The 22,318-nt window shown below is 43.5% G+C and overlaps 2 protein-coding genes across 4 annotated transcripts in view; one reads left to right on the top strand and one right to left on the bottom strand.

Annotated features, from left to right (window-relative positions):
- Positions 1-11,952, top strand: part of GALNT7 (polypeptide N-acetylgalactosaminyltransferase 7) — a 64,837-nt gene extending 52,885 nt beyond the window's left edge. For all 3 annotated transcript variants that reach the window (XM_072335558.1, XM_072335557.1, XM_072335559.1), the window contains exons 7-12: positions 403-520; positions 2,175-2,297; positions 3,978-4,196; positions 5,537-5,635; positions 6,884-7,012; positions 9,642-11,952. In XM_072335558.1, coding sequence (XP_072191659.1) covers positions 403-520; positions 2,175-2,297; positions 3,978-4,196; positions 5,537-5,635; positions 6,884-7,012; positions 9,642-9,779 — 826 coding nt within the window. In that variant the 3' untranslated portion in view covers positions 9,780-11,952. The remainder of the gene's footprint in view (positions 1-402; positions 521-2,174; positions 2,298-3,977; positions 4,197-5,536; positions 5,636-6,883; positions 7,013-9,641) is intronic.
- Positions 11,953-15,262: 3,310 nt separating this feature from the next.
- HMGB2 (high mobility group box 2) lies at positions 15,263-17,397 on the bottom strand. Its single transcript, XM_072335398.1, has 5 exons — positions 17,244-17,397; positions 16,729-16,898; positions 16,485-16,630; positions 16,225-16,399; positions 15,263-15,795 (listed from the first exon to the last, which is right to left on the bottom strand). The coding sequence occupies exons 2-5, from the start codon at positions 16,876-16,878 to the stop codon at positions 15,643-15,645; spliced, it is 624 nt and encodes a 207-aa protein (XP_072191499.1). The 5' UTR covers positions 16,879-16,898; positions 17,244-17,397; the 3' UTR covers positions 15,263-15,642.
- Positions 17,398-22,318: the final 4,921 nt, after the last annotated feature.

Genomic DNA, 22,318 nt, shown 5'->3' with positions numbered 1-22,318 from the left:
AGCTTTTCAGTAATGTGAGAAATACCCCTGGACTGAATCCTGCCTTTTTAATCCCCAGCCTGGTGGCGAATGGAGGTTTTATCCATTCCATTTTTTGTGTTTATTGATGCTCAGGTGGAAAATGCTTGGTATGTGCACTTGAAATGGTAATTCTGACCAACATTTTCTATAATTAAGAATCTATATATACAAAAATAAATCCACAACTTCACTGAAAATTATACTGATGTCAATTCATTAAATCACTGGATGCTTATGACAAAGCTTTATGATTTTTCAGTGCATTGCCATCAATCTAATCTTTATTATACGTTATCAGCAAATTGCTTCCTTAATTACTGCTTTCTGCAAATGTTCTCTGATTGTTTTGGCAGGAGGAGTTACACTGTATTCTTCTTCCAGGTCCCCCGCCATGGCTGGTGGTTTGTTTGCCATTGAACGTGATTTCTTTTTTGAGCTGGGTCTCTATGATCCGGGCCTTCAGATCTGGGGTGGTGAAAATTTTGAAATTTCTTACAAGGTAACATTAAATAGTGAAAACTTCCGTAGAATCCTAGAATAATAGAATCAGGAATGTTGGAAAAGATCTCCAAGATTACCTAATCCAACCATTCCCCTCTAAACCATGTCCCTTAATACAACACCTAAACAGTTCACCTCCAGGGATGGTGGCTCCACCACCCCTGCGCAGCCCATTGCAGAGCCTGGCCACTCATATGGAGAAGAAATTCTTCCTAATATCCAACCTGATGGTGTCAGATTGGGAAGCTGTCCCTAAGTCTGGACTTTGGTAAGGGTTTGAGATTGCACACATGTGCCCAAATAGCTAGCCTGAAACCAGACTGACAGGAGGGGGAAAACCTGAGTGCTCACTGTGTGTGTTTGTAGAACAGCGCTGTCTCCAAAGGAAGTGATCAGAGAACGAGCACCATTTGATTAAAGCACAGGTGCATGTAAAGTGAACAGCAACACAACAAGAGGTAAACTGCCCTGGTTTCCTCCTCCCTACCAGTTTTGTGGGAGAAAAATGGTCTCATATGCTTTTCAAAATGTAAAGAACTTCTCTTCAAGGGAAGTCTTCGTAATTGAAGTGCTAACTGCATAATTCATAATAGCTGCAGATTTTATTTTCAATCCTAGGCATATGCGTGCTCTTCAGTTAGCAGGAAATGTAAGATGATAATCATTAGCTTCTGGTATCTTCAGTATTCGTAATGACTCAAGTGGCAGACAGCAGGAATCCGTCCCAATTAACAAATGAAAGTGGAGACATATCTAATATCCTCAGCAGTGATCTGCGACACCGTAGCTGAATTTCAGTAGAACTGCATTCTGAGCTTCCCCAGCTACTCTTGATGTTGATGACTTTGGGGAGAGCTGAGTGCACTTGCTCGGCTGTAAATCCATATGCAAAAGGCAGTTATTAAGGATGTTACATATAGAGGGCCTTTATTCTTCTAATTCCCCATCTTGCTTAGATTTAAATCATGATTGAAATTACATACAGTAGTTTCGTAATTGAAGTGAATAGCTGTTGCTGATTATGTAGAGACCTCTAAGTTGATTTCATCTAGATCAAAACCAGTCTTGAGAACTAAATAACATTTATCACTGTTGCATGCAGACTCTTAGATAGCAAATAATATGTCTTCGCATATCAGAGTTTCTTTGTATGTTTTCTACATCAGTCTCTTCAGAAATTAATATGATGATAAAACGCGCACAGGGAAGGAAATCAACTTTTCTGCCCGTCTTTCCTAATGGCGTTAAGTCATACTTTTAATCTGGAATGCAGTCTTTATTTGGAACATCCCAGAACTTATTTAGAATTTGGATCTGATGCTACATTTTAAACTTGTCAAAGCTGTGAGCAAGTGAATTCAGGTCTTTTAGGTGTGTTCTCTTTTCCTCATAAATAGATGGATTCTCCCAGGACATGTGGGAGGGAGGTAATTTCACAATGGGAACGTGCATTCCCCATTTTTATTTTCAGCCTTTCATTTCCGACCTATTGTGTCCATGCTTATCTCTGAAATAAAAAATACTGAAGTGTATCACGCAGTTGGTATAGTAAGAAAAGTAGCTGGCATCTCTTTCACAATTTACTGTGTATTTTTCTGTCTCAATTTCCTGTACATGTGTATTAATATCTATATCTTTTCTTGACCTTGTAGATCTGGCAGTGTGGAGGAAAACTGCTGTTTGTCCCCTGTTCTCGTGTTGGACATATCTACCGTCTTCAGGGCTGGCAAGGAAATCCGCCGCCTGTGTACGTTGGGTCTTCTCCTACACTGAAGGTATTGGTTTGCAGCAGCCCTGAAGGTCTTCTCATGCGAGATAGCAACAGATTTAAATAAGCCTATTTAAATTATCAGTAGCAATTTAAAGAGCACTTCATCCAAAGGTGTTTATTGTCCGAAGCTGAGATGGTCATCCACATGGGAGGGAAATCTTTGTGCCAACCCCGCTGTTTGAAAGAACAGGCACTCCTGGAACCCAACTTCTTTCTTCACCCTTCCCCAGCACAGAGGTGCGAACTACATTTCCTGCTGCTTTCTCTCTCACCCCCCAAGCCTTTGCTGAGCTGTGCTCAGTTGAAGTGCAAGCAGCAGAGAATCCTGGAGGGTGGTGAGCACAGCATTGTAATCTTCCGCTGGCTTGGAAGGTGCAAGCCCAGGCTCCATCTAAGTTAGCAAATGCAGTAACCCAGCGTCTCTCATACCTTTGTAGCTGCTTTTCTAAACTAGGAAGCAGAGGATGACGCCTGGGAAAATGTCATGCTTTGCACATAAAAGTCCATAACTCCTCAGGCATCTTGCAGGTTCAAAAGTGTTGCTCAAACCATGATATGAAAAGAAGGCAACGCCTCAAGGAAAGAGTAAGCAACCTGTCTGTATCTGAAGCGAGAACTCGAATCAAGAAGGGCTGTTTCATATGCTTTTGTACCAACCGGAAGAATGGCAAGGGCCTTCTGTTAAGGTTTCCTATTGCCTGGCTAAAGATTCCTCTTGTGCAGTGCTTTGGCATGTGTATATTTATAAATTAAAGGCTTTACTTTTTATAAATTCCAATCCCAGAGCCATTGTCCTAAAAGTTATTGATGACAACGACTGCAGATTTACAGGTTTAGAGACTGTGGCTTGAGCCAAGCAAACAGCTGTTTCTGTTCAAAAGTGAATGTCTCAGAAAAGCCTCAAAGCAGAGAACTAACGTAGCACATACGAAATAAAAATATCCTGTATTAATAAGGAGACTTGATTAACATTTTGACCAAACTAACAGCAGGAGCAGGACCATGGAAGGTAGCTGGAAATAAGCGTAGCTGGATGTAGTGACAGAAAAAAGAGCAATGGGAAAAGAGATTGTAAATGATAGCTCGCTCCATTTTTCAATGCGGGTAAGCTTGTCTGAAATGATAAAACCACTCTATTAATCTGAAAAATCTGATCAAAAGCATTTATTCCGTACCTGAATCCCTTACACGATTCAGCTCATCTGGATAAAACAAAACACTTCTGGCAGTTCTTAAATGGTCAGGAGCTTCTGTGTACTGGCAGTATGAAGGAATACCTTTCTTTCCTCCCTTCAGGTGGGAAAAAGCTCCCTTTTATATACAGCTTAATTTATTTAATCAGTGTTTGCTTAAACTAAAACAATAATTTGTGTTTTAAGTCAAATTTATTGAGACTGTTTTAAGGCTGTCATTAATGCTAGAATATCAGAACAAAACGAGGTGTACGCCTACACCACATACAGGTAATTCAGAGATAAGAGCCGTCGGAGCCTAATAACTGAATGTGAGGGAGAGAATTGTTCACCAGGCAAGCTATCCTTTTTCTGTCCTTCTCAAGGCAACAATAAACTGCCTCACTTAAAATGCACGAGAATATAAAATTAAATTCATGGTGTTAATATGTGTTTGTATCTGACCCGTTGTACGTGCACTGAGGTAGCAGCAATGTCCTTCCTCTTCACAGAACTATGTCAGAGTTGTGGAGGTGTGGTGGGATGAATACAAAGATTATTTTTACGCCAGCCGGCCAGAGACAAAAGCATTGCCCTATGGAGACATATCTGAGCTGAAAAAGTTCCGCGAAGATCACAACTGCAAAAGTTTTAAGTGGTTCATGGAAGAAATAGCATATGATATAACGTCGTATTATCCCTTACCACCTAAAAACGTGGAGTGGGGAGAGGTACGTACAGCACATAACGTGTATTTATTTTGGGAGCATTCTTTTTAAAGCTGAGAATTCAAAACTATTGTTGCTTGGCATCAGTCTGAGACAAGACTCTGGTTCCTGCTGTACTAATGTAAATGGTACTTTTCTGAGGAATTAATTAGTGATACAGAGCACGTACATGATGGAGTGGGGGTATAGATAGTCTTGTGTCTGAGGAGCCAATCACCTTTATTTCATATCTGAAAGCTAACACAAAGCATCAAGTCAGTACATGAGCTTGAGACCTGCTTTTAAATTGACACAGAAGATTAGAAACACTTGTTATACGCTGCTTCACTGAGGTGAAAATACTGGAAGAGAATAAAATAATAATGTTCACCTTGTGGGAAGCTGCTGTTGATAAAAGCGAATGGCTGTGGAGAAAGAACAGGAAAGAGTGACGTTCAGAGACACCTCCGAAGGTTCCTTCAACTCTTCTCTGGCTGCCGGTTTTCTTACAATACCTGAGATTTTTCCCCCATATGTTTGTAACACCTCACTAATTGCATTTCCAAACCGTCAGGAAAGGAAGTGTGGGTTTCATCTTCCCCAGCACTGCCTGGAAGTCAGGGCTGTGCTCTGAGCTCTGTCCTCCCAGCTTCCTTATACAGCCAGAAAGGAGAAAGAGGTTCCTGCAAAGAAAAGAGATTTGGCAAGAATGTTGCTTGTGTCTTTAAGAAGCTGGTTTTTGATCCTTCTGAGAGTAGAATGGGATAATCAGCAGCTGAGGCATGCTTTCCAACTGGAGTTTTACTCTTTATCCTTTTGCCTCTGCCTGCCTCTCACCCGCTTTTTCTTCTTTCCCCCACGCAATTGCTGTTGTAGAACACACACACTTCTGCACAGACAGCTCAGGAGGCTGTGCTTGGTTGCAGCGTTAATAACTACTGTTTGCAGCTTCTCTGCATCAAGTTTATATCTCCTCACATCTTCCATGAGATGAGAGCAGTTTAACCAAGCTGCTGTTTTATTTATGAAGATCTGAGAGAGTGAATGTGATTTGATAGAGATTGAACAAATTAAAACACTTGGAAGCTGTGCGTTTCAATGCCATTAGCTTGGAACACAGCCTCCCAGCTCTAGTTTTATTGGTGTCATTTAACTCATGTAGGAGCCCACAAATTACTGTGGGCAGGTAGTAGCTCCATCTCCAACACATAACATCATTATTTATGTGTCATATGCAGGTTTGTCTTGTATCTGTCTGGCAGATGGCTGTTGCTGGTCTGAAAGAGAAGTGGGAATTTTCTGATCTCCCTCACACTTGTTTTCCCGTGAGATGAACTGAAAGTGCACAACCTATTTTTTTCCAGATCAGAGGCTTTGAAACATCTTACTGCATTGACAGCATGGGGCACACCAACGGCGGCTTTGTAGAACTCGGACCATGCCACAGAATGGGAGGAAACCAGGTAAGTGGCTCTGAGGCAAGTCTGAAAGTGAAATACTTGCACTAATGGATAACAGGCATGTTTCTCTTAAGCCTGTGCATGAAGTCGCTTCCGTGCCACCTACAAAAATGGGAGTTAAAGATTTCTCATAAGCATGCTGGCATTGCTGAAGTTCTGGAATCTGAAAGTATCATTACAAACAAAAAGCTGTACAAAATGTGGAAGCAAGAACCATACTTCAAAGCAGCCATATCACTGCATTAGAACAGGTCCAACTCTTAGCATCACTGCTGATTTGTCACTTACCCTCTCTTAATTATTAACAGCTCTCCTTACGCCAGCTCACTGTTTTCAGTGTTGTTTTGCATTAATGGAAGTATAAAATATTTCTATGCAGCAACTCACCTTCCACCACAAGAGACAAACAAGATATTTCACTGCTTCATTTACAAAGTGACAGAAAATATTTACTAATAGATGATTAGAACCCGTGCTACTCTTGTGTTTGACCCGTATCTTCACAAACCTACACACACTGCCAGACAAGCATGCTGTTCTGTATTTGCATTTCCTTTTTCAGCTGGATAACTCTGCAGCACTTGCAGCCTTTGTTTATGCTGTTCTGGACTTGAACCAGGTGGTTTTTCTCACTGCAGTCTGAAATCACATGCAGGACAGCGCTTTAAAAATCCTGTTTAATTCTTAGCAGGCCTTGGAAACATCTCTTTTATTTTGATATTTAATGCAGAAGTTCCCTAAAATACCTTTTCTGTAGGTGGTATTCCCAAAGCATGTAGTAATTATTTCACGAGAAGCAGCTAAGGTAATGTTTTTAAGTACGTTCTGTATGCGTTAGTTTGATTTCCCCCATGTGTAAAATGCTGAAGTTTTACTGTCTTCCAATGAAATTACTGCCCAAGCCCAAGGACTTGCAACCAAGTCTTTACAAAGACAGGGGGTTTCTTAGCCAGCAAATCACAAAAAGACTCCCAGTTGAACACTTCCAGTGGGTTTCCCTTTGTTGTTATCATCTGTGTCTTGCAGGGTAAGGTTTTTCACCTTCTAAATCCTAAAGCAAAGTTGTCTGTAAAGCTGAGTTTTTTTGATAGCGAAAATATATTACATTATGTTGAATAGAGAGCTCTCCTTAAAATTGGTATAATAACACTGGAGAATATTTAGCATGACGAAATTCAATTAGCATTGGATTGTTTCTAATATATTACTCTAAGTCAGCTGTTAAGAAGATGCCATCTTATTTTTCTGCAGCTTTTCAGAATCAATGAAGCTAATCAGCTCATGCAGTATGATCAGTGCTTAACTAAAGGACCAGATGGATCCAAAATTATGATTACACATTGTAATCTGAATGAATACAAGGAGTGGCAATACTTCAAGGTATGTAACAAACATATAGGGGAAAAGCAAATGTCATCTCATGTTGTTTTATTACACCTTTTCTATTATTACTCTGCATGTATCAGGAGATAGAGATCTATGACAAGATTAACTGAAACAAGCAGAGGAAGTGTTACTTGCACGTTCCCAGAAATCCACGCTTGCTAGGAAAACTTCCTGTAGGGAAAGGTGTGTTTTGCAGGCTCTCCTGTTTGCTGACTTCTGAAGCAAAAAAAGCTTAAAAGCAAATCTCGTGGTGCTGCGTGTGCTGCCACAGGTACCAAAGGAGCTAGCACTCCTCTCAGAGAAAGCAAAGTGACCGTGTTTCTAAAAGCTTTTCATGCCACCACCCTCTCTGCTCATGTGTTTCTTTCAAGGAAGTCTCTTTATTGGGTGCTGTGAGAAGATGCCTTAGAAGCTGGGGTGCATTTAGCAGCTAGTGACAATACATCTAATTTGGGGATGTCTCTTGAAAGAAGTCTATGTAAGAATAGGTGGATGTAGTGTTACTACTCTTTGCCTTTCTGTGCTCTTTGCCTTTTTCAATATTTCTTTCTCCTGCTTATTAGCCATTCTCTAAAAACACACTCTGTTGTGAATTATGGGTGTGGTGCCATTATAATGCTATTGCAAAATCTATGAATTCTTAATAAAGACTCAGAGTGGTGGCTGATACACACGCGAGGGCTATTACAGGCTACTTAGTAAGTATGTCTGTAAGTCCTCTATTAATTTGGGTTCTGAAAGCCTAAGATTACATTTCTTTTAAAAAGCAAGACTGAATTGTCTATGGATGATGTTATCACTGGATATGGCCAATGGCTCCATAACTTAGTTCAGTGCCTGAGACTATCTTCTGTATTGATTTTTTTTACTTCATTCTACCTAGCACGTTGCATACTTACTAGTTCATTAGCTGATTATCTCTACTGAGCCTGTCTGGAAGCCATTGCTGAATGCAGTGAATTATTTTTGTTAGCCTTAAAGCCACCCCACCTTTCTGTTATTTCCATAGAGTTCTGAAATCAACATAATGCTGTTCCTAATGCCTTGTGCCATTTAGATGAGCAAAGTTTTTCGAATCTGAAATGTAAAAATCAGTACGGAGTGTTTCAGTGCCTGCTGACTTTGGCTCTAGTATCAGAATAATATATAGCACTGGTTACCTCTCCAGCCATTCTAGTGCATCCCAGCATGTTGCTTGGCTCTCCTCTAAGCGTTTCATTAATACAAGATGATCCATTTCCTCCCCAGTGGTACCAATTGTGTAATTGGTTGCTTATTGCCACAAGTTATAAGGCAGCCTGGTGGGCACAGTCTGGGCTGCAGAACAAAACACTGACTGGCTTCCAGAAAAAAATTACAGGGAGGAGATGAGAGCAAAAGGACCACCAAGGGTGTGTAACCAAGCAGATCGTAGGACGTTGGCACTGTCTGCTGAGCAGAGCAAAGGGTATGACCATTTCTCCTAATGAGGGCGTAAGGAATGAAATGCTCGTGAACTGCTGAAAAATGTTGTGGCCTGCTGTTCTCCTGCTAGGAGAAGTTATCTGCTCAGTCAGTTGGTTCTGTAATACTACTTCATGCACCAGTTTGGTGAGCATAACATCTGTGCTTCTGCATTTAGCAGCAGGCCTTTTGGTGACCCAGAACGCAGCTGGCAGAGGTCAGCTCATGCCTTCTGCTCTGACTTCCATTTACCTCTCCAAGCAGCGGAGCTGCATGTCCATCCCCACCATGTGCCCATCAAGCAGCCCCAGCATGTGGATGTGCACGTGTGTGTACAAGTGATGGGGCAATGGGAGAGTCACCCAGCGCTCCCTCATGTGCTGGGGTTAGCACATGGCAGGGCTGTGCAGCCCCACTGCAGCAGGCTTGCTGCTGCTCCCTCACTTAGCAAGCACGCTGTGGACAGCTGGGCAGTGGGGCAGCCAGGAGCCAGAGGCTGCTTGGCAAATAGTGAGATTCGGGCACTGCGGGAAGGGGGAATAAAAGAAACCAAACATGCGAGTCTCAGCCTGACTGCACTCGACACAATAGGTCTGCAGTTTCTGAAGCCGTCTCCTGTTGCTCTGGAGGCCAGCCTTGCTCTCATCTCCTCTTTTCTTCCTTCAGCCAGTCAAACAGGGAGCAAAGTTACTGCTTTTTCCCCAGTGAAGTTAGTGTTGCTATATGTGAGGGCTAACCAAAGAAGGATCTGCCCGGCAAGGTCAGCTCTCGTAAAGCTGTCCTCGAAAGTTAATCTTTTGTTTGGGTTATGGGACAGATGAAAATGCTGGAAGTGTTTTAGGCACCGTTTTGCTTATTTTCTTAGCAGTTTGTTTCCAATGAGAAACGCAAGGCGTTTCAAGTTGACCTACGTGCATCAAACATTTCATAATACAAAGGATGTTAAAATCTAAGTTTAACGAGTAAATGGAGCGAGTATGGAACTGATCTTTTCCAGGGATCCTAAAACCTGATTTTATAACTGCGAACAGCTACATCACAGTTGTGTAGAAAACTTTGTCTGTTTTTTGGTTGGTGGTTGTTTGGGGTTGTTTTTGTTTGTTTCTTTGTTTACTTTGTTTTTTAATCTCCCTGGTGTTTTTTGTCATGTTGTTTGTTTGTTTGTTTGTTTGTTTTCCAGAATCTGCACAGATTTACACACATTCCTTCAGGGAAGTGCTTGGATCGGTCAGAAGTCCTACACCAAGTTTTCATTTCAGAGTGTGATTCCAGTAAAGCAACGCAGAAATGGGAAATGAACAACATTCTTAGTGTGTAGATAAACGGAACCTACCTACTGACACATTCATTTGTACAGGACTGAAAATAGCCTGAAAACTGCTGCAATTATTAACTGTACAGCTCCGAGCCTCCTGACTTGGATGAAGGACGTAGATGAACTGTGATTATTACAATAACATGATCATCCGCAGTTAATGTTTACAAAACTGCTTTACCTTAAACTCTGTAGATGTTTACATCTTTTTGTTTTAAGACGTTGGTAACTTAATGCGCTGTTAGCTGTGTTTCATAGGAACATAGTTAAAGGCGGCGGCGTCTTCTTTGGGATTACACTCAGGGGTCTGAAGGCAGTTTTTTTTTTACACAAACTTGAAAAGGTTGGAGTAACCAGATTTTCCTAGAACTTGGTGATTATCAACCTGTTGTAAATGTTTATTTAATTTTACATCTTACTAAGCACTGCCACAGGTTATTAGCCAGGGTGGCCTTCTCTCACAGTCATGCTGCTTTTTTGGAAGGTGAATTTCAACATATTTAGTGCCTCTTCCGTTTCTCTCTTTCACAAGAAAAGCATTTGTTGGAAATTATACAACGGATGTCAGCTGTCCCACCCCACTACTGTGTCCCACCCCAAGTACTGTGTTGCTGAAGACGGCTGCTGTCAGCAGCTGGGCTGCTTGTCTGTGGGCCGCTCTGACAGGCCCCTTTGCTGCAGATGCTCACGTCAGGGTCATCAGCCCACCTCTGCTCTGGTGTGCATGTGGGGGAGCAGCTCGGCCCCTGGTGTGCATGGAGTAAGGAGGAGCTCAGTGGCGAGGTTAGCACCAATGTGGTACGTTGGGTTTGAATGAAGCGCCCTTGCAATTCCAGTCAAGAATTTATATGTGATAACTTGCTTGTTCAAATCATAACTTACACAAAAATAAGGATAATCTAAAATTTAAAAAAACGGATTATTAAAAAAGCTGCACAATGATTTTAAAAAAATAACAGTAAGTCCAGTGCTTCGTTTATGTTGTTGTTTTAAACAAAAATCACTTGGAGGTAAACTGAAACTTTTAACTAGGAGAGCAGTCCAACTCGTTAGCACATCCGCTTAGTGTCTGAAATGACATCTGCCCGCTATTTTGGAGTCTGGACTTAGGTTTGAAAAGAGAAGTGGAAATCTTGAAGCGTTTATTCATATTAATTTTTTCCACATTTTGATTTTCATTGGAAACTTTTCCTGAGGGATTACAGACACAAAATACAACCACTTGGTGCTATCGTGTACAGAACAGAGTGTGAAGAAGTTCCTGAAACTGTTCCGAATAGGAGTTGATGAGAACTCCCTCAGGAGTGTAAGTACTCGGAATGAACAGAGAGGGGGAGGAGAAATGACTTATCCTCGCTTCCTTATTTGAGATCTGTGACTGTTAAACGTTGACATCAGTGTAGTGACTTAGAGTTACGCCTATAACATGTCACACTATCAAGTACTTCTGAATATTCCCTGAAATCTAGAATAGCGTTGCATGCAGCTTTCATCGGTGTTGACGAGGGTTGTGTATCATACATGGTGAGAGTTTGATCTTCCTAGGGCAGACTGCACTGATATATTGGCTTGGGATCTTTCCTAGTTTCTTTAAACTTCTCATCTATCCTTTCAGAGGTATGAAGAATAGAAAATAAAGGAGGGACAAACTGGAAAATGGAAAATAAGGGTGTGTGTCGGTACTTGTTCCTTGCGTGTATGAAAACTGACTCCATTTTTGTGTGCTGAGTAGATTAATTTAATCATATTACTATGCATAAGAGAAAGAGTGGTGGCACATAAATTGTGCGTTTTAAATGGGTGTTTTGTGCAATTCATTACAAGCTGATGCTGTGTGCAAATACGCATCTGTGTGTGAGACCGAATCCTTACGAAACATGAGATCATAAGAAGCTGTTGCTGTGATGACTTTTTCATACTATAGCTTGCTTGGAAAAGGATAATAATAATAATTCCCATATTCTTGCTTTGTAAGTCGATGATAATCTCACTATGCATTTCTACATATTTTATAAATTTGATTTATGCAGATTTTGATACACTGTATGTTTCTGTAGAAATTGTATAAATCTTTCAGAAATTTATTAGGGAGAAATCTGGGGAAACATGTATATCTTATGGGTTGCTTGTTTTTTAGGTGAAGTAAATAAAATATTTGAATTTTTTGGGTTTACTATATTTTTTACAGAGTAAAAATGGATGACGGTCTATTACAGGAACCCCCCATCTCTAAGTCTTGAGAACTTCTATGTTACAAACTTAGGAATATTAAAAGTGCTTTATGTTACTTTCTACCTAGGTACCTTTTCTCATACCTGTGGGGGATGAGTTTTTTGTCCAGAGATGTCAGAAGGGAAGTTCTCACCGTGAGTTGCCATGTGGACGCACTTGGATTCTTGTACTACCTGCACTGATCTAATTAGGTAGATCTAATGTGCTCACATTAACAAATGAACGTGAGAATGATTTCTAAAGCAGACCAAAAGGTCCCGGTAAAAGAGAAAAGAAGAAAAAGCCATCTGTACAACCTGTGAGGTTTTTGCAGTGTTGCGTTGCTCTGAACAGTCATGTGGATGAAGGCTGTTCAGCAAGGTAAAGCTCATGGTCTGATGGACCTTAACTGATGAAAAATGCAAACTCCTTCCATTAAGCAGGTGCGCTGCGAGGAAAGGATCAAGGGCTGGATAAAGGATTGAGAGATTATTTAAACACCGAGACAAAAAGGTATGCGTGCATGTTAGATCCCTTCTAATTCTTGTTAAGAATGTACTTCACTGATAAGAAATGGGATTGCTTGAGGGAGACGCTTGCTGTGTGTGAGCTGGAGGACAGGCAAAGCAGGACGAAGGGCTGTGGGTACCACCAGTCCCATGCATGCAATTGCTCCAACTCTAGTGGGTTGCCAACTCCAGATGTGGAATTTGTGCCCTTGTGCTGCACAAGCAGTCTCACGAGGAGAGGGTTGAAAGGAGTGAAGGGAGCGAGAAGCAGCAGAGCACTACCTGTATTGAAGAACCCCTAACGTCAGCACACAAGATGCATGGCATGGCAACAGCAGCCTTCACTGAGGGTTTCTTTTGCCTGTTATGGTATCTCATCATCTTTCATGTGATGTTTGGAGTCCTCGTTTCTGAAATAATCAGGACCCCTTTTCACTGCTGCACAGAAGCAAAGATTTGGGATAGGAACTAAACTGGACTTTGAACTAGAATCTGTGTTTCCTTTTCAGTATTCCAGAATTTGTACGGCCACGTTTTGAATCTAGGCAGACACTGGTCATCCATCACATCTGCTTACACAAAACAATTTCCAGTTTCCTTAAGAGACACACTGGCATTGCAGTTTGTTCCCCTGCTGAGACAAATCAGTGAGATACAGAAGAATGATGGTCTTGCTAATGGTCTTGAATCCCAAAGGAGGAGTTAGTGCTAGGTCAGCGCTGGGTTCAGCTAGCCAGCAGCTGGCTTCAAGATGGCAGTACTGACAAGAATGTCATCACAACACATTTTTCAAAAGACCTTTTGGAAGGATGCGGTCTTTTCTATTGGAAGCGACTTGACCGTGCAGTTACAGCTTGTCCATTCAAATGTCATTCCTTCAGCTCTGCTGATGAGCCCACTTAGGGGTATGACTTTAGCAATAAATGTTTGGATTAAGAGATTTTGAGAACAGCCATAGAACTTGTAGATGAAGCATGAGATTTCCTGGCCAAAGATTTATCTGATGGCAGACACTGTATTCAGTCCTGGAACAACAAGAGCCTCTCCAGTAATGCGGCCAAAGTTAGTTGTCTTAGGATATCTGGCTGGAGCAGTAAGTAGTAGATAATGTACTAGTATTCCATACAAGGTTCTTCTGATACACCGTGATAAAACAGATCAACAGAACATCAGGTGATCAAAGACAGAACTCCGATTCATTTTTTTTCTCATTTTCTCTCCAAGCCCATTGATGATTTCTTTGTTGCTATTATTGGAGTTTTAAAGCCTGTATATACTACATTTAATTCCTGGGCCCGTAGCTGTGTTGGTCAAGGTCTTCCTTTTGAAAACAAAACAAAACAAAGAATATTGACTGTGCTTCAGATCATAGGGCGCTCTTGGGAAAAGTAAGACCAACTTTGTCAATAGGCTTTGTTCAAGAAGTTGGTCTATGGAAAATGAAACCTTACATTTCTTCAGGAAGAAGGTAATGATGGCTTCCTTTCTTTTATGAGGAGTCTGTCGGGAAATTCAGATGGAGCAGACATACCTGATCTGCCCAGCTTCATTTTTACTGCACAATCCAGAAATTCTCATCTGTGCCATAAGAACTTCTTAGCGTGCCATGTGGATACACTGGTCTGAAGTGCCCTGTATCTCCAAGGAATACCTTCTGAAAATTAGTATCGTATCCGTGACCTTCTATTCCTCCGGTACTAAGGAAGCTTTAAGTGAAAAAGCCATACATAAAGTACAGCTAAAGGCTGAGCCTGTATTACATTGAGTTTCTTTAGAACTCTCGGATGAACACCATCTGTCCTGTCATTTCATTTCAAAACCTTTTACAGTTGGATTTGAGACAGATGCTCCACTGCGCCTCCGCCATTCAAAACCATCATGAGAACTTTCTGAAACTCCTCTATGAGGTTCACAAAAAAAAAAAGGCTTTATTTTCCCCAAATCGACTCGTAATCATCCTTCGTCCCAAAGGACTGTTTGGTAGGTCTCCTAGTTCTTACGTTTACGGAACTTATTCATCCATGTATTTTCTCAGCTTTGTCCCGCTCGTATTTTTCCCCTGCTGCACATGGCTGCATCTGGTTGTCAAAGTGAGAGTTCCTTCTGTTTTATGGGTTCGGAAATAACTTTATTCGTTAGATAGAGTAAAAATCTGGGAAGACCATGAAACAGCACAACTGGTGGCTACTGTTAATTCTGCAGCTAATAAGGTACATGGAGCAGGTGTTCTTTAAAAACGCCTCCTCTTCTTTGCAGGAATCTTAACTCCTGGTATGTGAGAGCATTCCAAAATCGTTCATGCTGTTCCACAAGCTGTGTCGCTTATGAGAAGCCACTTATACTGGGGCCAAGGGGGAGAGGGCAGGAAAAGTGGGGAACGTCAGGGGAGCCTCTGAGCACATCTGTCCCGACAGCCAGCCTTCCTGATACGGACAGCAGGACATTTGTTAAGGCTTATTTCTCAACTTATGAGACAAAGCTTTAAAACCTGTTTCAATAGATTATTATTTTTGGGGGGGGTGGAGGAGAGGATGGAAAGCCAGGTTTGGTCAACTTCAGCACTAAAAGATGTTTAATTACAAGGGTGATACAGGCAAATACTAGCATAGGATGATAGGGGAAACATCAACTGCGACTAAAGGTAGTATGTATGAGAGGGCATGGTATAAAGACAAAAGATCCTTTGAATTCCAGAAGCTTAGAGTACTTCAGTGGGAGAAGGCTCCCCCCCTTCCTTCTCAAGCATAACAACTACAACAACAACAATCATGTACAACATTTTATTACAAAATTGTTAAAAAAAGTAATACAATGAATATGCTACAAAATATAAGATCAGCTATTAAGCTACCTCCTTTCTTTTACTTAGCTAAAAAAAAAGAAACACCTGGCTATCATTCACTGAATTTCAACACAACCATTAAATATGCAGAAACATTCCACAACTTTCTCTTTTAAAACTGAACTGTAGCAGCACTCAGCTACTACTTACTTTAGAAATAGAGGTCTCCCTACAAAGAACCACGTTACCTATACACAATCTGTACAGATTTTTATACTGAAGCTAACAATGAGCTGCACTTGAGTTCACATTCTTAGCAAAATATTGGATTTTTGAGCATAAATCTTTACAGCAGGGCGTGTATTTACTCCTCGTCCTCTTCTTCTTCCTCTTCTTCCTCATCTTCTTCCTCCTCCTCTTCCTCTTCTGGTTCTGCTTTCTTCTTAGATCCTGCAGGCCTACCCGGGCCCTTTTTTCCTGCATCACTCTTGCTCTTGGCACGGTACGCTGCGATATCCTGTAAGAAAGATGCTGCTTAGTTGCTGCTGATGCAATTCTGACGACAACTGTATACAAGCACACTAATTGAACGCTGCAGCATGAGTGGAGAAGTGGGTCTTCAACCTTCAGACTGTCATGTTTTCACCCTCTGGTGACAGTACATACATTAATCCGTACAGCTCTAGGAACTGGAACATCACTGCACGTTTTTCCAACTAGGTGACCCATTTTTTTTGGAAGCAAAGCACTTATAAAATCCTTAGACATACAGAAAACCCACATTCAGGCTCACCACAAGGGTTCCTTGCCACCCCTTTCCATACACGTGGAAGCCTGGCAAAGCTCAATTTAGAATGTGAACTATACGCAGGTTAGGGGCAAAACAAAAGTCACATTTACAGTGATTTCTACAACTGTCCTGGTTATTACGTTATTCTCAGTGTACCTTTTCATATTTCTCCTTTAGCTTTGCAGCCTTCTGTTCGTAGGGCTGCTTGTCTTTGGCCGACTGTTCAGACCACATTTCACCCAACTTCTTTGCCGTGTCTCCAATAGACAAACCGGGATGATCGTTTTTGATTTTTGGACGGTGTTCGGAACAGAAAAGGAAGAACGCAGATCTGAAACAAGAAATGAAGTTTAAGCAAGTAAGAGGCGAGCGGAACGCACGCTGTGGGGCTTTCTGAATGCCATTTTAACACTCACGGTGGTCTTTTAGGAGCGTTGGGGTCCTTCTTCTTTCCCTTCTTCTCTCCTTTGGGAGGCACATAGTTCTTCATCTCCCTGTCGTAGCGAGCTTTGTCTCCCTTGGCCATCTCCTCGAACTTCCCTTTCTCCTTGCTGGACATGGTCTGCAGACACACGCAATGGAGAGGCGCAGGGGGGCGGGATCAGACGGAGCCCCGCCGCCCCCACGGCCGCGCAGCAGCCGCCCTTCTACCGGGCTCACCTTCCACCGCTCCGAGCACTTCCGCGAGAACTCGGCGAAGTTGACCGACGAGTCCGGGTGCTTCTTTTTGTGCTCCTCGCGGCACGTCTGCACGAAGTACGCGTACGAGGACATCTTGCCCCGCGGCTTGTTGGGGTCGCCCTTGCCCATGGCGAGCTCGGCGGCGGGTCCTTGCGGAGGAGGGCGGGAGCGGCACCGTGAGGGCGGCGCTACTACCGGGCGGGCCCCGCCGCGCTCCCGCCCCTCGGCCACCGCTCCGCCCGCCCCGCCCGGGGCCGGCCCTGCCCTGCCCCGCCGCCGCCCGCCCGCTCCCCGCCGAGCCCCGCGCTCCCGCCCGTTCCCTGCCCTCCGTGCCGCCGCACCGCCCTCCCCGCGGCCGGAGCCCCACCCGCCGGGACCCGCCGCCGGCTCCGCGCCGCCCGCTCGCTCCTCCCGCCGCCCGCTCGCTTCTCCCGCCGCCTACGTCCTTCCCGGCCGCGCTCCGCGAGAACCCGGTGGCGGCCGCGCGGCCTTGCCTGGCTGAAGGGGTTTGGCGTCGGCGGCGCGTGCGCTGCTCCCTGCGCGGCTCCTGCGGACTGGTTTCCCGGCGGCGCACTTACAGCCTCTTGTTTTCCACAGCCCCTACCCGCCACAGCAACTTGAGCCGCCGCGCCTCGGGACCCGCCCACCGCCGCCCATTGGCCGCCGCGCCGGTTCAAACTGCCTGCGGCCCCGCCCCGCCCGGCTCCGGCCGCCGCGGATTCGTTCGTCCCGCCGTGACGTCACGGGCGCAGCAGCTCCGCGGTTAGGTCGCGCGCGGGGAGTCGTTAGCTCTCATACTCGCTGGAACCGGTTGGGGTGAGGAGAGCGGGGGGGCGGGGCTAAGGGCGCCGGGCGGCGATTGGTGGAAAGGGACGGTTTAAAAAACCGCGGGGAGGGCCGCCATTCGCCGCCGGGAGCTGCGCGCGCTGTGATTGGGCGGAGCGGGATGCTGCAGCGTGGTTTAAATATACAAAGCCGGGCAGGGTGCAAAAGGAGGGGAGCCGCGGCTCCAGCGCTGCCTGGTCCCTGCTGGGGCGGCGGAGCTCGGCCCTGCTGCCCGCACGGGGAAGGGCGGCTCGGGGCACGCGGGGTCCGCTGCTGGGCCGCGCCGTGTGGGCCGCCAAGGGGAACGCGTGTGCTCCCTCCCTCCCCGCGAGGAGGGTGGCAGGTAGGGGGCTGCAGGAGAGCGCTCTGCTGAGCGCTCGTGGCTCTGAGGGGTAGCGCCGGGAGGAACGCGGCCCCGCGTGTCTGGGAGAGAAACCTCCGCTTCTGGGCCGCGGTGGCTGTTCCGCTGCGATTCTCGCCCCTGCTCTGCAATTTGGGTCCTGCTGGTAGACGTTTCCTTCTGCCCGTCTTTCGCTCCCCGTTGAGCATCCCTCCAGATGCGTGTGCTTACAATCAAAGCAATTCCCAACACTCCTGCTTCGTCCGAGTGTAGTTAGAATGCTACTATGGGACGGGCTGCTTCTGCTTAGTAGGAATGCTGAGTCTTCAGTGGTATTGACCTCTTTCAGCATTAATATAATAGCAGCTTTTAAACTGGAGCAGGAGGAAGCTCTGAGCTATCCTGGGCACGGGCTGGTTGTGGATGTGAGACTGGTGTGTCTGACCCAATCTCTAGAGTCCCTTCTGTTCTAGATCTGCTCAGCATTACAGTCATAGAACCACAAGGTTGGAAAGGACTTACAAGATCTTCCAGTCCAACCATCCTCCTGCCACCATTACTGCCACAGGATACTAAACCAGATCTCGTAGCTCCTCATCCAGATGCCTCTTGAATGCTACCAGGGACGGTGAGTCCACCACCTCCCTCGGCAGGCCAGAAGCATTGAATGAGTAGCATTCATCAGGCCCAGTCCTTCAAGCTCATCTTTCTCCATCCTGACAAAGACGTGTTCCCACAGAACGTTGCTAATATGGGAACAAACGCTTCCTCTGTCCTCCTTTCGTATTAATCTCTATGTGTTTGCTCCAACTGCAGCCCTAAAGGCAGTGTGAAGTGGAAGAAGTTGCTCAGAACCCTCTTTAAAAGGAGTGTGGTTGGGCGGTGAGTTGGCAGAGCTGTGCAGAGGTGTGTGTTCCCTTGGCAGATGTCAAAGCCTGTCAGAAGTTGCTTATCTGAGCTCTTATAGCACCTAACTTCTGTGGCTATTCCTTTTAATAGCGTGTAACCTACAAACAAAGCTTACGCTTATCTTCTAGAATAAACATTTATGCAGGGAATATCCTGTGTTCCAGTATTTTATTGCCATAAACCAACCCATTACCTCTCCATGGTGGAATAACACTGTCTGGTCTGTAGCAGTGAACTCGGTGAAGGCCTAGAGCCGCTTTGCGAGGAGTGCTTTATTTCTTTATATGTGGCCTTTAGAAATGGTTTTACTTCAAGCATTACTTGGAAAGCGTGACTTTGTTTAGTGAATTACGCTGCCAGATGGTTACTCATTTACTTTGTGGTGAACCACCTGCGTACGACAGTTTCTTGCAATGTTTTCAGGCTAATAAAGTCATTTTGTAGCAGATAGTGGCCTGTCTTTCAAATGATTTAATCGGGTGGTTTAAGGAAGCTGTTTCTAGTTTTGTTGTGCGTTCTTCTTAAAACATCCTTTGCCTGGATTATCTTCTTCGAAAAAAGAAAGCTTTTGTACAATTAAATGGAAACATGGAAGGTTACATCGCGCTATGTCATGTAACACAGGGCAGCATAACAAACCAAACAGTTGTAGTCCTTAACATCTGTCCATCCTCCAACAAGGAAGGCAGTATTGATAATTTTCCATGCTTGAATATGATACTGGAAACTTTCTGCAGCAGTGCTGATGCTGAAAGCTCCATGCAAGAAAACTGACTGTCATTAAGTTGGCAGTTCCAAAACTGTCTTTCTACAGAACCATCACACTTGGAAAAGTGTTTCTCTGTGTGCCGAGTTCCACAATAAGCTGTCACTCTTATTTTCCATTATACCATACTGTTCCTTTTCTGACAAAACCACAAATTCCGTCTCAAGAGATTCCATGGCTGCTACTTTTCTAAAGCACAGATCTGTGCAGTATTGACTCTGGTCAGTCCGTGTGGTTAATTTATGGATGACAGTTGTGGGTAAGAAGCGTAAGCTCCAGGACTTCAGGCTTACTTCTAGTTGAATAATTCAGCTCATGAAATGACTGTTAAGTTTTATAGTTCCCTGTTTTCAAGCCATTTTGTGTTTCTAATCTGCTCCACAATTGCAGTTTTGAGCGCTGTTGTTAACTTCACTTACTCTTCAGTAGACTGTCTGCAGAACAATAAGCAGTGCAGTGCCTAGAAACGTTGGGTAGAAAAAGACAAGAAGAGCAAGGGGGCAAGAGTAGGTTACAGAGCTGAGAAACTGGCTTAAAGAAAAGCCAGAAAAGCCAGAAAAGCCAGAAAAGCGAGCAGAGCACAGTAGTTTACCCCTAACTTCTGAGAGCACCATCGTCAGCTTTTCTGAATATTGCTATTAGGGAATAAAGTGATCAACATCTCTTATTTGAATGTTCATTAATGTTTCAATCAACAGATCTGTTCTGCTTGGAACAGATGTGATTCCGGTGAGGGAACTGCAGACCCAATTGCATGACCAAAACTCAGACCATGCTTTTATTCTGGCATAAGCGTATGTACGATGACAGTGTCAGCTTAAATTCATTCCTCTGTATGAAGCAGGCCCGAGACTCTGCTATTACCTGAATTCCTGTATGGAGCGCACCATAACGTGGCATTAACGGCAGTGAAATTGGTAAGTAATCATTCTTGATTAACTGCAGTCTGCAGCTGAAATGGTTTCTCTTACAGATGTGAGAAGTCACTGTTTACCGGATGAGTAATGAAAGTGACTTATAACCACTCATGCTTTTAATATCACCTAACTAACTTCACAAATAGCAGTGCAAGCTGTTGAAAGGCAAAGCAGATTTAGCTTTAGATTATCAGCATTTTTTGTTGTAGGAAATTGAAAGTTTAAAATCCAAGACATTAAAAGCATTTAAATAGGTCACTGCTTTAGAATTCCATTTGTACTGTGAGTTATGAGGTCTATGGACAACAACTGTGGTTTGGGGCCTATTTCATATGAGTGTCTCTTGTGCTCCATGTAGCAAAACGGAGGACTCCCTAAGCTGCTGCTTACCTAAACTCAAAGCAGCGCTCCATTTGCTGCAGTGTTCCAAATATAAGCAGTTATTTTCTTCGCGCTTTGATAAAACTTAAGTAGCTGCTGCGTCTATCAATAAGGAATTATGTTTAAAGTAACGTATTAGAACGTTTTCCTTTTTTTGTTTTTAGTTGTATAGCACGGACACAATATATATTTTATAAAAAAGAAATACATTTACGCTATAAACAGTTTTATTACATGTGCTACTGTGAAGCCTGCAGAACCAGTTAAGCAGCTCATAGGCAAACAGTGGCCTTGGTACACCAGGCTGCTTCAGTCTGAAAGTTCAGTAACTTGTTTTGACTTCGTGCTGCGCACCAAATACTTAAAACAAAGCCAGCCTGCATTACACACTACCAGGGACAGCTGCAGAGCAGAGAGTGAAACTGAAGTGGTCATATGATAGGAAATAAACACAACAAATCTCTCTTGGTACTGATGCAGATAATGTTAGGAACAGCAGCTGTTCCTGGTTGCAATAATTGTTATATTTTAGCAAACTTTTTCAATCTTAATCTGAATTTCATTTACTTATTTACATTCAAAGAAATCCTCAACTCATGTACTATTTTTCCCCTTTAAATCTTAATACATTTCCTTATGTTTTGTGTTACTGTTCCTCTCTTTTTGCAAATATGAGAAGAAAACAGCTTTCTTTTCCCTTCTTCATCCATTAGATAGTTTCACAGGTAGCATAAGAGGAATTCCAAATGTGATTAGTTATAACTGACAGTACTAAATTGGTTTAAGTGGGTAAAAAAAAGATGGTTCCTTCTGCCCCCACCTCTCCACTCCCCAAAATCTTCATAAAACGTGGGTTTCTCTATCTGAAATGTAGACAAGACTTAAGTAAAACGTAATTACTACAGCCAAATGTTGCATCATTTGGAGGACATTAGTTCCAGGATATTTTTACTTCTAAATTGGAAGACAAAGGGATGGATTGTGTCTGGCCCTGGAGGTGTGATATGCAGGAAAGGGATTTGAAGAGGCTCTAGTCCCAGTCCAGCTCCTGAACAGCCAAAGCACCTGTTTGAGAGTAGCCACTGATGCTCATGCTGCCAAAAAGAAGCACGTGGCAACTGATGATGGTTTACAAATGTTGAAACTTACTTCTACAGAATGTTTTGTTTATACCTTTCCTATTCAGAAACACTATTTTCTTCTGAGCGCAATAAACTTGACAATAAACTGAATGTGACAGCAAAAGTTGTTTACTACATAATTGCTGTTCTTAAATCTCATAGGAAAGAATACAAGGGGAGCTGACAGAGATGTATATCACAGGCTACAGAAGGAAGGAGGAATCTGCATTCTTCTGTCTCCTGCAGCCAATAGAGAGAAGTGGCTGCAAACAGCCCGATTCCTTGTAAGAAATACAGTACTCAAAAGCTC

This window comes from Excalfactoria chinensis, chromosome 4, assembly GCF_039878825.1.
Source record: "Excalfactoria chinensis isolate bCotChi1 chromosome 4, bCotChi1.hap2, whole genome shotgun sequence".
Taxonomy (NCBI): Eukaryota; Metazoa; Chordata; class Aves; order Galliformes; family Phasianidae; genus Excalfactoria; species Excalfactoria chinensis.
Note: the sequence above shows the minus strand (reverse complement) of the source record. Positions and strands in the feature narration are given on the sequence as shown.

Excerpts from the sequence above, each read along its gene's own strand:
- HMGB2 (XM_072335398.1), bottom strand. The coding sequence starts at position 16,878 with ATGGGCAAGGGCGACCCCAACAAGCCGCGGGGCAAGATGTCCTCGTAC. Across the intron at positions 16,631-16,728 it reads AGTGCTCGGAGCGGTGGAAG|ACCATGTCCAGCAAGGAGAA; the intron begins GTGAGCCCGGTA and ends GTGTGTCTGCAG. Across the intron at positions 16,400-16,484 it reads AACGCTCCTAAAAGACCACC|ATCTGCGTTCTTCCTTTTCT; the intron begins GTGAGTGTTAAA and ends TTCTTGTTTCAG.